Source organism: Cryptomeria japonica, chromosome 2, assembly GCF_030272615.1.
Source record: "Cryptomeria japonica chromosome 2, Sugi_1.0, whole genome shotgun sequence".
In the NCBI taxonomy this organism is placed as follows: Eukaryota; Viridiplantae; Streptophyta; class Pinopsida; order Cupressales; family Cupressaceae; genus Cryptomeria; species Cryptomeria japonica.
Genome location: NC_081406.1, coordinates 556,410,994 through 556,427,123, shown reverse-complemented (window position 1 = coordinate 556,427,123; position 16,130 = coordinate 556,410,994). Strand labels below are relative to the sequence as shown.

Genomic DNA, 16,130 nt, shown 5'->3' with positions numbered 1-16,130 from the left:
ATCATAATGGTATTGTAGAGATTGTGGGAAAAAAAGTTGTTTATAATTATCAAGAAATGTAGTTCTATGAAGAAAGAAATGGTGTATTTGGGATTTGTAAGCTGAACTAAAGGATTGAAGATGGATTTGGAAAAGGTAAGAGAAGTTGTTGAATGGCCTATACCAACTAACATTGGAGAGGTAAGACTTTCCATGTGTTGAGACATGGACCAGCTAGGACTCGAACCTAGGACCTTCCGTACGCTGCTGGAGTGCTCTACCACTAAGCTACTGGCCCCTCTTGGATCAGTCCATCGTTGGTTCGGGTGTGGCTTATTTCCAACACCAACACCCCCCCTTAAGCCACACCTCTCGTGTGCTTGGGGCTCCTAGCCTGGACCTGGCTCTGATACCATGTTGAGACATGGACTAGCTAGGACTCGAACCTAGGACCTTCCATACGCTGCTGGAGTGCTCTACCACTGAGCTACTGGCCCCTCTTGGACCAGTCCATCGTCGGTTCGGGTGTGGCTTATTTCCAACACCAACACCATGGATTGACAAGTTTCTATAGGAAGTTCATTAGAAATTTCAGTGGTATTTGTGCATTGCTAGTTGAAATAATGAGTGGAGATGAGGACTTTAAGTAGACATCAAGAGAAAATAAGAGCTTCAAATTTCTAAAGAAGGTAACAAAACAACTGGTTTAAGCACTATTGGATTTCAACAAAGTATTCCAAGTTGATTGTGACACAAGTGAATGTAATGCCCCCTTTTCCAGTCACTTTAGCATTGTAGTTAGCTTCAACTTTCTTGGTGATTGTGAGCCTTGGTAGAAGGTATGCTTGATGTTGGCAATGAGCTTAGTTGGTCTAGAGGATTCCTATGACACTCTATGAAGTGAATTCCGTTTTTTGGTGTGTTCTCCAAGATTCTTGGAGAGCATCTATTTATAGTAAGTCACCCTATCAGCCTTGATTTTCATTATTCATCATCGGTAACATTCCAATATGGTCAATTTTTGATTATGATACTTTTTGGAAGTTTCTGCAACTCGGGTGTGTTATTGGCTTTAATTTGATTGTTGTACTAAGGTTGCTTAATTTAATTAAAATAATTTGAAAAATACCTTAGTGTGATATCTTGTTGGAAAGGGGATAACAATTTCAAATCATGGACACATAAAATAAGCACCTTGTATATCAAATATTATGGTTATTTTTATAAAAGGGTCTTTTGGAGTAAAGGAGCATTTAAATCAAAAGTGAATAAAATTAAGTCTCTTGGAAAGTATAAACAAGGTTTTCTGAGCTCATTTGGATTATGTAGATTATTTCTAGTGTTCCACGGGGACGCGTCCCCCCCCCCAAAGCCCACATCCCCCCGTCCTCGAAACTTAAGCCCTTTGTCCCCTTTGTCCCCCGTCCCCGACACCCGTGGAACATTAATATATTTCATTATCTTCTAGTGAAACCCTTGTGGTTCAGTGGAATTGAACTTGGTTCATCTCAGCTTTCTTGAGGGCAAAAACCTTCTCGGAAAAGATTAATCATGGTGGTGAAAAATTCCTCCTTGGTTAATTCAGTGTGGCTCATTCATAGTTACATGTTGTGCAGAAAGGTTGGCGTTTAGATTAATTTGTGCTCGACAAGACAAATTGATAGAATTGTAGAAAATTGCAAGAGAGACAAAGTTAACAGTTGGAAATCTACTTTAGTTTGTGAGGTCGATTGAAGTTTCTAGATAGAGTTTTTTATCCGAGTGAATTAATTTTTCATCTTTACTTGGGTGAAAATCAGTGGTTATTAGTGTTTGTTGGGCACGTTTGAGTTGTTGAGTATGCTGAAGGGTCGTGGGTCAAAGTGAAGAAGGCAAATAGTCTTTTGAAATTGCAACTGTGAAAAGGAGACGTGGGTCAAAGTGAAGAAGGCAAATAGTCTTTTGAAATTGCAACTGTGAAAAGGAGACGTGGGTCAAAGTGAAGAAGGCAAATAGTCTTTTGAAATTGCAACTGTGAAAAGGAGACGTGGGCCCATTTTCACACCCGCCTTATTACCAAGGGAAGTTGAGCCTTATGTTTTTTTGGGAAATCGCCAGTCACAAATTGTGGTGCTAGCAGACAGAAATAAATTAAATAAATTGCCGCCTTCTAAAGATTGGGAGCCATTTGGAGGTTATGTGAAATTTTGGAAGAAATCAAAGGTGATGGAAATTAACAATTCGTAATCCACTACCATTTAGAACTGAAGAAAGGTGGTCAACTTGATACTTTCCAAATTGTTGGGAGCTTACTCATCTAAGATTGGCGTGTCAAGGTGAGAGGAACCAAGCTAGTCGTGAGACTATGAATGCTGGTTAATTGAAGGTGGACAGCTATTTGTGACATTTTTTGGAGAGTCGCCATCCTTAATCTGGTGGTTGCTTGTTTATGGTGGGGTCAAGTCATGTGCTGGGGGTGATTATCGTGTTCATGTTGGGTAACTGAGTTGATGAGTAGCATGGAGTTCTCTTTAGTTGAAGTAAAGCGCCTAACGCTGGAGTTTGGACACCTGTGGGGATAGAATCCTCTATGAAAGCCAGTACAAACATTGGGATATCTCCGTGTGCCACAGAAATTCATTGCATACCTGAGCAGGATTTTTGGACCTGTTTAAAGACAGGAGTGAGGCCTACGAAAAACAGAGTTTCCAGTTGGCTGATTGAATGGAGTGTCTTTGAAGCCTTTTCCATTGGCAAATCTGCAAGTTTGAACATTATAAAGAGGTCAGAAATCTATTTCTATGAACTTTTCATCTGCTGTTACAGCAGCTTGTCAATACTTCCAGAAAATTTATATTATTTTGTTAAAGCTGTATGTGGATTTCTTTTTTGTTTAGAACATGTTAAATTTGATTATGATGTTATGTGTGACCATAAGTTTATGAAAGCTTCAAATTTCAACTCTCAAATACATTGCGAATCGGGAAATTCTCTCCTTAATCTCAGACATGAAACTGTTTCTCATAATGCTTAGTGGATAGAAATGCAAAAAAATTGGGTAAAAATCAGGGTGGGTCTTTACAGTGGAAATGCAGTAGGAGTGGTGTTGAATCAAGAAGGAAGACCAATAGCTTATTTTAGTGAGAAATTGAATGATGCAAGAAGAAGATGCTATTAATAATAAATGAATGCAGAAATAAACATATTACTGTGCTCAGAAAATTGTTTAAAATATCAAGACTTCACAATTTTCTACTTAGAACCAACATGATCAGTCAGTAACAAGACAACAATTCATGCACAGTGATGATTACCTCAGGGAACACAGCAGTATATTATAAGCCGCGATTCTATTAGAAGGGGTGATGATTGGTGTAAGGAAGACACAACATTCAAGTTATTCGAAACAGTGATTAAAGGATGGGTAACGATTAAAAGCATCTAGAGCAGCAATCAATTTAAGGAGGTATTAGCGATCCAATGTGGTTAGCAGCGATTAATCATTTAGATTACCACCCATATTAGGTAGCGATTCACTTAAGGATAGTTGAATATTAATTAAACTATTATCGACAGCAATCCTTATGCAGCATGAATACAGGTTATTAATGTGAATTAATTACGAAGAGTCACGACCTTTGCAAGGATGGTGACTACTAAGAGAGACATAACTTCGCATTAGTTTGAAGGTATATATATGCAGCACGGGGACCATGAAGGAGGAAAAGAAGGAAGGAAGGGAGATGTATATAGAGATCTGAATAAATGTACATTAAATAAGTAATTGACATAGAAGAGAAACAAAAACAGAAACGAGTATTTAATCAGGCAAGCAGGTGAACATCATTGAATGCATACATTACTAGCAGCAAACATCAGCAAATAGAGTTGATTGCCATAGTCGAACAAGAAGATAGCCTGCAGCCCTGGTGTGAATAGCAGCAGATTTATAATCATTCCCAAACTGTTATACAAGCATTTAATAATCTTAATATTTGTCCTTGTGGTATATATCTACCTTTGCATTATTGTCAGTGTTTATCTCTATCTATATATACATATATATGATTGGCTATCGAATATATTTGTCTGCAATAATTCTGTCTGAAATCTCCATCATGTATGGAAGGAAGGAGGTGTAGAAAAGAGGGGAATTAGAAGGTTGCCATCTAAATAGGCCACCCTAGGGATGTCCATGTTGCCTGCCCATAGGGCCAAGAGGGCAAAGATCCTCTCTTGGGCTTAGATAGGATAATCAAGAAACCTCCACTATGATCTTCTCTCCAATGCTAAATTGATGGCTATTGTCCTTAGGGGGATGAGACATAGATGGGGAAAGAGGGTACAAGCACCCCACTAAGTAGGCCACCTAGGTGGATGTCCATGTTGCCTGCCCACCAAGGCCAAGAGGGTGAGTGTCCACTCTTGGGCTTAATGTGGAGATTGCTTCGGGCAGACCTATCATGTCTCTTCCTCCAAAACCGTAATGTGTTTGAATAATATATATACATATATATAATGGTTGTAGGATTCAAATCCAAGATCACATTGTTTAAGGAAATCTCTTTCTTAGTAAAGGTGTAACTCTAACTTGTTGCAAATGTGATTTTAGGGCAAATTTGGAAGAAGACATTATAGATGTACAGTCTATAATCAAGCATGTTATGTCATAATTCAAGCATTTAAGAATAAAGGCTTTACTTGTTGCTAAAGAGTTTATATTGTACATTGATCATGAGTTTTGCAATATATGATCAGACAAGTTAGTTGAACCAAGGACACACAAGATGGATAGAATTTATGTGAAGTTATACTTTTGTGTTGAAGTATAGTTGTGGAAAATCAAACAAGGTCGTAGATGCATTGAGTAGGAGATCAAATTTTCTAATAGAAATGAGTGTAGAGGTAGTTTTTGATTGAGGAAAAAATAGGTTTTGAGGGGACCTGAAACCCCTTACAACAAGTTTTGAAGGGACCTGAAACCCTCGTATTTTTCACGGATCCGGAATCCACAATAGAACGGTGTAGCAAGATACAACATAGACATTCAGTAGCCCAACCACAACCTAACAATACAGATTAAGCATTAAAGGACTAGTGGCAAAAGAAGAAGGCCAAAGCCGCCCCTAAAGAGTTTAGACCAAGGATGTAAAAATCGTCAAAAAATCGAAAAAATCGCGATTTTTCGCGATTCATTTGCCTAGACAATTTAATCTCCATTTAAATCGCGCCCGATTTATTCGGAAAAAATCTTGATTTGCAGTCGTCAAAAATCGCGATTAAATCACGATTAAAATGTAGAAACTCGGCATTAAAAAAAAAGGTCACGAACCCTAAAATGTAAAAAGGGTTGCGCGAAATGAAAAAAAAGGGTTTTCTTTTTTAGTGATTTCCCTAATACGTTACTGCGGCTCTGTGACAGTCGACATTCCCAACTTCTCTCCTCCCCGATGGATGACACCCGACTCCCCTCCTCCTCGACTCTTCCATGTTTGGCTTGATATTACATTGTAACCAAATTTTCCAATGATGCCCTATCTTTTGAACAATATTCAAATTTTAACAAGCCGATCTCAGTATCCAAATTTTCTGATGATGCCCTATCTTTTGAACAATGGTCACTAAGTTTTGCATCTTCTCTTCCTAAGCAAAAAGAAGTCAATAAAGTTAGACAACATAGTATATATACTTCGATAAAGCAATTGAACTTTGAAGTTTAGAGATAATAAATGCATATAAAGGAACTTGCCTTCTTTTTTAGTCTCTTTTCTTCCTTCTGTCGTTGTTTCTCCTCTTCTTTTTCTCACTTGTGTCTTGCAATCTCTTCTTGTTTTTTGGTATATTACTATATAGTATGTATTTGACTCAAACTATGATTTATATATGACGGATACCAGTAATATGTTATTGTGCTCTATAAATTTGGTGTATGTGTGTTTCTGAAAAATATTTTAAAAAATTATATATTTTCAAATGTTCGATAATTTTGCCAATTTATTGCTGATTTTTTCCTGATTTTTTCCCGATTCCCGATTTAAAAAAAAAATTTGCCCAAAAGATTTATTGCCGATTAAGATTTTTACATCTTTGGTTTAGACAAACATGAACATAGGGACTAAGGCTCCCTCAACCATAACCATGGGTTTTATCCAAGCTCCCATAATCTTATCCTTGTGAGTGATCCTCACTGTGAGCAGCTTGCCTTTCAATATCTCCACCTCCATAGGAGATAAAGGAAAGAAGACAACATAAAGGCCACTATCAGCTCCCTTGCAGCCAAAAAACAGGGCTTCATCAGCCCCCCAACAACACTTCGAAGCACGTCCAGTAGCATCCAACTCCACCTCCATAGGAGAAAGGTCACCTCCAGCCACATCCATCTCCCCCTCCATAGAAGATAGGATCGCCTCTATAGGAAAAACTAGAGTAACCCCAAGATGTAGAAAATGAAGCACAATGAGCAAAGCCATGGAACCAAGAAGGAGAGAGACAATATAACCCTCATCACAAAGAGACCCAGGAGTCAAAAGATATAAACATAGAAAACCAAACCCCATCATTAGGAGCACCACATACCAAAGAGATTCCATAGGAATCCATAACAAAAAACCTCTCCCAAAATATCAATATAAACATAGGAGTGCAAGGAGAGAAGAGAAACAAAGAAACCACCATATTTCAGCCACAAGGGCCAAGAAGAAGGTGAGACATCCAAAGAAGCCCACAAAGACACAAACATGAAGCTCTCCCAGTCAAGGCATAAACAACTTCCACATAGCCCCTCAGAAATATGAACAACAACAAAACCCCATAACAAAAAAATGGATCTAGAAAAGAGCAAGGGCCAAAGATCAGGCAAACAAAAAACCCTTATGAGGTCCAAGACCTCCATCCTGCAATCAAATAGGAGCCAAGCCCCATAAGAGCATTTTTCGCAGTCATAAACTGAATGGGGGCAGAAAGCACCAATGAAATCTCCCATCAAAAGCACACACACCCGAGGAAAGGAGTCCTTAAACCAAACTAAAGACGAAGACGAAGACCTCCATCCAGAGAAAGAAAAGCTTTGGGGAAATGGGCTTTCATGAGAAATCAACATGATGAGCACCCCACACAAGAGCCTTCTCTAGAAAGTGAAATAGAGGAACAACAACCCACTCTGGAAAACCCAACACATACTGCAAACCATAAGGAGTAGGGTAAGGGGAGCCTGACAGAGCCAAGGAACCACCTCACAACACCACCGCAATCCTCTCCATCACCAAAATTGACCTCAATGCCGATGCCCTCCGAAACCTTAGACAGAGCCCTCGAGCCACTCTTTCGCCCGCTCCAACAAGCTAGCCGTGAAACAAGGCCGAAAAAAGGAAGGAATAAGGCGAGGCAGCCCACACCATCTCCCTCACCATTGAGATCTCCCTCATCTTTGCCGCTTGCATCTTCCCCTGCAGCCCTAGCCGTTCCCGCTCCACGTTGTCATTGATGGAAACCTTGCAAAGAAATAATCTGCGAATGCAGCAAGAACATAATTCTCCCCCTTTTTGTAAATCTCCCCATTTTTCTGATTCTCGTTCTTTACATCAATGGTGAAGGGATACTCATTACCCTCAAAAAGAGTATTTATCAGGTGATCTAAATCTGAGTCGTCTTCTCCACGAAGCTGAAAGATAATGCAAGGATCAGCTCCCCTTGAATTCGTCGTTCTCCTTAAGAATTTGGTGACTAGATGAGAAGGATATTACTCCCACTGTCTACCTGAGATACTTGAAAGTCTCTTTTGAAAGGGGCTTTGTGAAAATATTTGTGATTTGTTCTTTTGTGGCAATGTACTCCAACTTGACATTTTGTTTTGCTACTTGTTCTCTTAAGAAATGATACTTGATAGGAATATGCTTTGTTCTAGAGTGCATAACATGATCCTTTGAGATATTTCTTGCACTAGTGTTGTCACAAAGTATTGAGATTGGATGATTATCTTCTACCTTAATGTACCTCAATGTTTGCTTCATCCAAAGAACTTGTATGCAACATGATGTCGCTGCAATGTCTTCAGCCTCTACTGTGGATAAAAAATGAAGGTTGGTTCTTGCTTAACCAAGAGACTAGACTGTTGCCAAGAAAGAATGCTCCTTTGCTTGTACTTTTCCTATCATCAACACTACTTGCCCAATCTGCATCTATATGTGCTGCTAGAGTGAAATATTCACCTCTTAGATACCATACAACCAAAGTCCAAAGTGCACTTTAGATATATAAATATTCTTTTGACTGCTTGCATATGAGTTTCTTTTGGTGCTACTTGAAAATGAACAACCATCCCTACTGCTTGCATAATATCTAGCCTTGATGCTATCACATATAGTAGGTTGCCAATCATTGACCTGTACAACATTTGATTTGGTTCAAGGTATTCATCATCCTTCCTTAATTTACTACTTGTGACCATGGGTGTGTGAAGTGGTGCACAATCTTCAATTATAAATTTGTTTAATATCTCTTTGGTGTATTTGGTTTGTGAGATTAATATGTCTTTGTCAGATTGAGAAATATGTAAACCAAGAAAGAATGATAACTCACCAAGTATAGACATTTCAAACTCCTTTTGCATTTCCATTGCAAAGTCTTGGCACATTTTGTTGGTAATGTCTTCAAAAATGATGTCATCTACATAAACCACAACAATCAACTGATTTTCATCTTCAGTTTTGATGTAGAGATTATTGTCAGCAATTCCTCTTTTGTAGTCTTCTTGTTGTTGATATTTGTCAAATCAGGAGTGCCCCGGGGGCTTCCTTTAGCTCATACACTGCTTTTTCCAATCTGCACACATAATCTGATGATAGGAACTCTTCTAGCTGTTTAATGTATATCTCGTCCTCTAATTTGCCATTGAGAAAGGCTGAGTTAAAATCCATTTGATAGACTTTTAAAATTCTTGAAACAAGCGATTGCCAAAAACATTCTAATGGCTTCTAGTCTTGCAACAGGGGCAAAGGTTTCTTCAAAATCAATACCTTCAACTTGAGCTCAACCCTTATAAACTAAGCTTGCTTTATTTCTCTTCACTTGACCATCTTCATTCAGTTTATTACTAAAAGCCCACTTGGTTCCAATCACATTCTTATCTCTTGGTCTTGGAACGAGTTCTCATGTCTCATTCTTTTCAATTTGATTTAACTCTTCTTCCATACAGATATTCCTTCAGAAAAGTTCTTAGGCTCTATTTTAGATAGCAAGGAGAAGTTTGCATGTTTTGATGCACTTTCTAATCTTCTTCTAGTTTGTACTCTAGTATCTTTATCATCAAGAATTAGATTTTCTGAATGATTTTTTAGGACAAATTTAAATAGTGCCTTTGTATATTTTCATTCTATTTCTTCTTTTTCATCTTCTTATTCTTCTTCCTTGTAGCTTGATTCCTCTAGGTGATCATTTTCTTGTGCTTTCTCTTTTTGAAGTCTTGATTCATCCACTTTTACATTGGCACTCTCTACAATCTTGTGCAATATATTATTGTAACATCTATAAGCCTTGCTTCTTGAGGAATAACCAAGGAAGATACCTTCATCAGATTTGGAGTCAAATATGCCTAAATCCTCATTATCTCTTCTTATATAGCACTTACTCCCAAAAAATTTGAAGTATTTTACTGTTGCTTGTCTACCCTTCCATAATTCATAAGGTGTTTTGTTGTTGTTGACTCTGATTTGCCCTTTGTTCAGAATATAGATTATTGCATTAATGACTTATCTCCAAAATATGTATGATAGCTTAGGTTCATTCAACATTGTTCTAGCCATATCTTGCACCATTCGATTCTTCTTTTCTACAACTCTATTTTGCTATGGAGTCCTTGTAGCTGAAAAATGTCTTTTTATTCCACGATGCTCACAATAGTCTTCAAATTCATTTGAGGTAAACTCAACTCCTCAATTTGATCGCAAGAACTTGATTTTCAAACCACTTTCATTTCTAAACAAGGCTTTTAAAAGCTTTAAACTTCTCAAATGCTTCAGATTTTTCATGTAGGAAATTAACTCATGCATTCTAGAGTAATCATCAATAATCAATATAAAGTAACTTTTACCTTGCAAACTTGTGTTCTTGTAGGCCCACGAAGGTTTGTATGGACAAGTTCTAATGGCTTTGTTGTTGAGCACTCCTCGGACTTGAAGCTTGCTCTTGTTTGTTTCCCATGCTGACATTTTTTGCAAGGAGTGTTTGACGGTTTAGCAATATTTGGCATATCTCCCATGGCTTGTTTGGTGCTGATTTTCACTAGATTATCAAAGTTCACATTGTTGATTTTAGTCCTTTAGATTAATACAATACTCAAAAAATAGAATTTATCTTTAATTTCCAGATTACTATTAATTGCTGTTGGTGTTTTTAGGAGTTTCCAGAATTAAACAAAAGTAGAGAAATAGCAAAATAAACACACAACACACAAGTACCCTGGGAAAACCTCCGAGGAGGAAAAACCCAGCCAGAAAAGATCGTCAGATCTGATTATGGATTATGAGTAGTAGTCTGATTACAATACTTATCTCAGTTTGCCCTTAGGGTTACTGGCATCTTCAAGTGATTTCGGATCTGCCCCTTAATCAGTTTCAGATCTGCCTTTTGTTGTATCAATCAGCAACCAAGGTTTTGATCTTGAAATGTTCGTATGTCTCCAGCTAATGATTCAGAACAGCGGGTGCTTCAAATGGTAGTTTGCTTGACAAAGGTAGCTCCCTTCGCAGCAGAAATGGATCGCTTTATGCCCAGCAGATGAAAGACTAAGTTCGCTGTCCTTCAGATCAGCTTCAAGTTCGCTATCCTTCAGGTCAGATTCGCATGCATGAGAAAGTAGATGTGTTAAGTGATAAATGAAGTGAAGTTGACCTTTATTTATATGAGGTGAAAGATCTAGTTAAGTCGGCTTTTACATTTTTAATAACTTTTAATTATTAATATCTCCTTGAGCGAATTGCCTTATAAGTATAGGGTCGGCCCCATTTATGGGAGCACGTTTCCTTAAGTGTGACGTGAGGATTTAGGGAGTGCCGTGAGAGAGGGCCCAGCCCTACACGTTGAAAGGGGGGCCAGCCCTTTGGGTGGATTCCAATGTTGCCTAAGGCAATTGGAATCCGCCACTACTACCTAATTACAATCAACACACATGGCCCATTCCTCTATTCTATAACCAGCTTTCATTTGTTTGTCCCATATAGCATTTTTATCCCTTGATCTCATCGAGGATGTATAGGTTGTTTGCTGTTCTATTTTCATCTGCAACTATATGTCCTATACTTGCCTTCCTTATCTCACAACCTTGAGCATGAAATGCGAGAGTGTATCCTTGATCACACATTTGCTAACACAGAGAAGATTATTCTTCCAACTTTCAACATACAAGACGTTTTCTTGTTTTTTTCTTTCCATTATCTAGACTAAGAGTACCTTTTCTAGCAATCCTTGCTATAGCATTATCTCCAAATTTTATCGTGCCTCCATTTACTTTCTTCAAAGTGAGAAACTTGCTCTTGTACCTTGTCATGTGGTTTGAGCATCCACTGTCCATGTACCATTATTTTCTTCATTTTGGGCATGAAAAGTTGTTTGGGTAAGCATGGATTTCTCCTTTTGTTTTTCTTGCTCTTGCTTCCCCATCCAAACTTTTGTAGGTTCTTCCTTTTGCTTGCCAAGGGTATTGACCTTGTTTTGTTTAGGAGGTTCTACAAAATCACTTATACAAAAAGTGTGTTGTATGACCATAGTTGTTGCAGTTATAGCAAATGAACTGTAGTTTCTATTTAAGAACCCAAGATGTGCCTTACAATTCGTTGCTTTAAAACCAAATTGATTACAGGAAAAACAATAACCAAAGAATTGAGGGTCCTGGTCATGTGAGACTGCCTTGAAGGAAAAGATCTTCTGAATTTGTTCTTTTTGTCTTTGTGAGGAATGCTTGTTTTCTGCGAGACATCTTTTTCTTTCTTCTTGTTGCTTTCATTATTGATGGAGCTCTTGAGTGCATATGCAGAGTCTTTAGGCTTTTCTTCATTTATTTTCTTCGGTGATTCTGTGGCATTAGAATTTGGATCCTCTTTGGTAGTCATTTGATTTTCCTCATAACCCTTTTGAGAGAAAACCACAAATGATTTATAAGACAATCTATAACTTATTAAAATTCAACAACCACAATAAAACAATCACATAAGATCTAACAATTAGGAAACATAAGTTTTAATGGAAACCCTTTCGAGAGAAAACCACGAATAATTGTTTGGATCCACAAAATCACTTATACATGAAGTGTGTTGTATGACCATAGTTGTTGCAGTTATAGCAAATGAAGTGTAGTTTCTATTTAAGAACCGAAGATGTGCCCTACAATTCGCTGTTTTTAAAACCAAATTGATTACAGGAAAAACAATAACCAAAGAATTGTGGGTCCCGGTCATGTGAGACTGCCTTGAAGGAAAAGATCTTCTGAATTTGTTCTTTTTGTCTTTGTGAGGTGCGAGACATCTTTTTCTTTCTTCTTGTTGCTTTCATTATTGATGGAGCTCTTGAGTGCATATGCAGAGTCTTTAGGCTTTTCTTCATTTATTTTCTTCGGTGATTCTGTAGCATTAGAATCTGGATCCTCTTTGGTAGTCATTTGATTTTCCTCATAACCCTTTCAAGAGAAAACTGCAAATGATTTATAAGACAATCTATAACTTATTAAATTCAGCAACCACAATAAAACAATTACATAAGATTTAACAATTAGGAAACATAAGATTTACGTGGAAACCCTTTCGAGAGAAAACCACAAATGATTGTTTGGATCTGCCAAATTACTTATACATAAAGTGTGTTGTATGACCATAGTTGTTGCAGTTATAGCAATTGAACTGTAGTAACCCAAGATGTGCCCTACAATTCGTTGCTTTAAAACCAAATTGATTACAGGAAAAACAATAACCAAAGAATTGTGGGTCCCGGTCATGTGAGACTGCCTTGAAGGAAAAGATCTTCTGAATTTGTTCTTTTTGTCTTTGTGAGGAATGCTTGTTTTCTGCGAGACACCTTTTTTTTTTTTTTTTTTTTGTCTTGTTGTTGCTTTCATTATTGATGGAGCTCGTGAGTGCATATGCAGAGTCTTTATGCTTTTCTTCATTTATTTTCTTCGGTGATTCTGTAGCATTAGAATTTGGATCCTCTTTGGTAGTCATTTGATTTTCCTCATAACCCTTTTGAGAGAAAACCGCAAATGATTTATAAGACAATCTATAACTTTTAAAATTCAACAACCACAATAAAACAATCATATAAGATCTAACAATTTGGAAACATAAGATTTAGGTGTAAACCCTTTCGAGAGAAAACCACAAATGAATGTTTGGATCTACTGTCCAAATTCAGCCACAAAAATAAAATTCTTTTACAAATATTTGTGGGCAGCCAGAGACATCAATATCTTCTATTAAGAGGCACCAGCATCCAAATGGACAAAATTTTTACCTTCTTGAATATTGCTTCTTCAATGGATGATGATCATCTGCATCTCCTTCATAAAATCTGCTTGCAACTTCTTCACAAATACTGCTTAAATTTGCATCGCCCTTGTGCCTCTCCTTGCAACTTCACATATATTCTCTTCTTCAAAAATCTGCTTAAATTGGAATGATATTACATTTATTGCTTACTTTCTTTTTCTGCCACTCATCTTCCTTTTATATCCCCCTTGTGCCTCTTTAACCAAGAGAGATGATCCTTCCAAGGGAGGCATCTACTTCAAGAGGCACAATTCCGGTCAGCCGCAATAACAATGATTTTATTTCAAGGGGGTCAGCCACATTAAACAGTAATGTTAATTTAATTTAATTTCATTGCTGCCTTAATGTAAAGTCGGCCATCTTTTAAGAGTTTTGATGATCTAAATCATTTCATTGGAATGATGCAATTAGTGGCCTTTGGCCTTCACACATTTAAACTCCCGTCGTTACATATTAAGGCATACAATTTCCTTCTTTGACAGCAGCGATTTGCTCTCCTCTTCTTTGACATCAATAACAACAATATTTCCAACCGTAACTTAGTTACTTATTTTCTGCATGGCAAAATTGGTGATTTCTGGTATAACCACATGGCTAGCCTCTTAATTTCTAGCAGTAGATTATCCTAAAGACTGATGATTTCAGTGTACCCAGTTAGTTCTTGATTATATCTTGACTCTTGGCCAATATTTTCTTGAAATTTCCTTATGGGAGAGGATTCAGTTGTTGGACTCGTCTGGATGCATAATTGGAACTTGGTTGAGAAGCAAAATTGTCTTCACAGAGCCAACTAATGTTGAGACAGCTTAGGATGGATGCAGTTAGTCCCTTATTTCTCATCTAAAGTAGCAACATAAACACAAGATCAGATCGGATTGGACACTTGGTCCAGCAAGCAAAGGAAAGATTGTAGGATGTTGATTTGCTTAAATGTTGTGGGTCTTTCTTCTGTCAGGAGATATATGGTCATTTACTCGTTATATTAACAATCTTTTCCTGCTTGCATGAAATTTTGAAAACAGAAATGAAGGGCAGATATTTATTGGTTGAAATAAAAGTTGGTATTCTTTATTGGAATAGACTTCTTGTATTTTCAGCATACACGGTTATAACATATGACAATTACATTAATGAAAGTGTTGCTATTTACCTGGTATTTTTGGTGTTCGGCAGCAAGTAAATAACAATCACATATTTTGCTGGTCTTGCCAAAATGATCTTTATTTTCAGCGAACATGGTTATAATATGCGACAAATACATTAATGAAAGTGTTTCTTATTATCTGGTATTTTTGGTGTTTGGCAGCAAGGAAATAACAATCACATATTTTGCTGGTCTTGCCAAAATCATTTCTGTGCACTGTGTCGAAAGGTCGTAAGACGCAGCTCTGACCATTATGGACCAAAGGGATGCAAACAGCATACAGCAGATTAATATGTAATGTACTCAGATGGAAAGACTTTAACACCTTCAAAATGGCGTAAGATTATCCAAAGGATATGCCTCATTTTTACAAATGGCTTCACAAGAATTTGCCCCTAAGCCGTTCAGCTTTCAGCTGTACAGGTCAATGTTTCAGTAAAGATTTAATTGTATTTTATAATTGAACATGCACATGATTATCCTCTTTGTTTTACATTGTTCCAGTGTTTATATTCATAAATCAGCTCTTTTACATGATTCGTTTCCTGTTCCTTTGAAGGAGAATAATGAATGTATGGCATTTAGTTGTGAAGAAATATTGATCAAGGTAGATTGCTTCCTATTATTGTTCAAGGTAGATTGCTTCCTGTAGGTTATATGCTACTCGTGACTGGAGTATAAGTGTAACGGTATCCTTCTCAGAGAGCAGTGCTGCTGCTCCAAATAATACCGGAGTTTGTTTAGCAACAGAATTGAGGCACTTAATAAAGAAAATGACATTTTAATGATTATATTTTTTCATTATCTAAGCATTCCCGTTAGAGGGAATGGATTGTTAGATTTGTGTTTGTAGCTCTGAATTATGATTTGTCACAAAATTTAAACATTTTTGCATTGCATATAAATGATGTTTCTTCTTAAATTTCCACTCAATGTTTTTGGGGTTCTTGATGCATTATTTATCAATATCTTAAAAAGCATCAAGCAAATGTCATTGTTAGATTCAACGTTGTAGCTCTGAAATGACCTGATAAATAATAAACTGAATGTTTTTGCATTGCACATAAATTTTGTTTCTACTTAAATTCCAACTTTTGCTTCATATGCTTATACAGATATTGCAGATCATGGTCAAGTTGATTGTATTCACCATTCCTTTGTTTGGGTTCTTTCCTTCATGTAATGTATCTTTACAAGAAAATTTTTGTTTGGACACATTCTCGTACGCACCTGCACGTGCACACACACACAAATACACGCATGCACATGCACACACACGCACACACAATGATTTTTGCTACACATTATGTGTATGTGTATGTGCATGTGCATGCATGCGCGCACACACTATTATTTTTGCTACATGTTATGTATGTATGTCTGTATATTTGTACGTATACACATACACATACATGTAAATTACATATTCATATTTGGTTTATATAATGACTGACTTTATACATTTAATCCACTAAAATATTACATTGCAACCTTAA

The 16,130-nt window shown here is 37.1% G+C and overlaps 1 protein-coding gene across 1 annotated transcript in view; it reads left to right on the top strand.

Annotated features, from left to right (window-relative positions):
• Nucleotides 1-15,396, top strand: part of LOC131038047 (uncharacterized) — a 53,571-nt gene extending 38,175 nt beyond the window's left edge. The window contains exon 8 of the mRNA XM_057970330.2: nt 14,797-15,396. Coding sequence (XP_057826313.2) covers nt 14,797-14,925 — 129 coding nt within the window. The 3' untranslated portion in view covers nt 14,926-15,396. The remainder of the gene's footprint in view (nt 1-14,796) is intronic.
• The last annotated feature ends 734 nt before the right edge of the window (nt 15,397-16,130 follow it).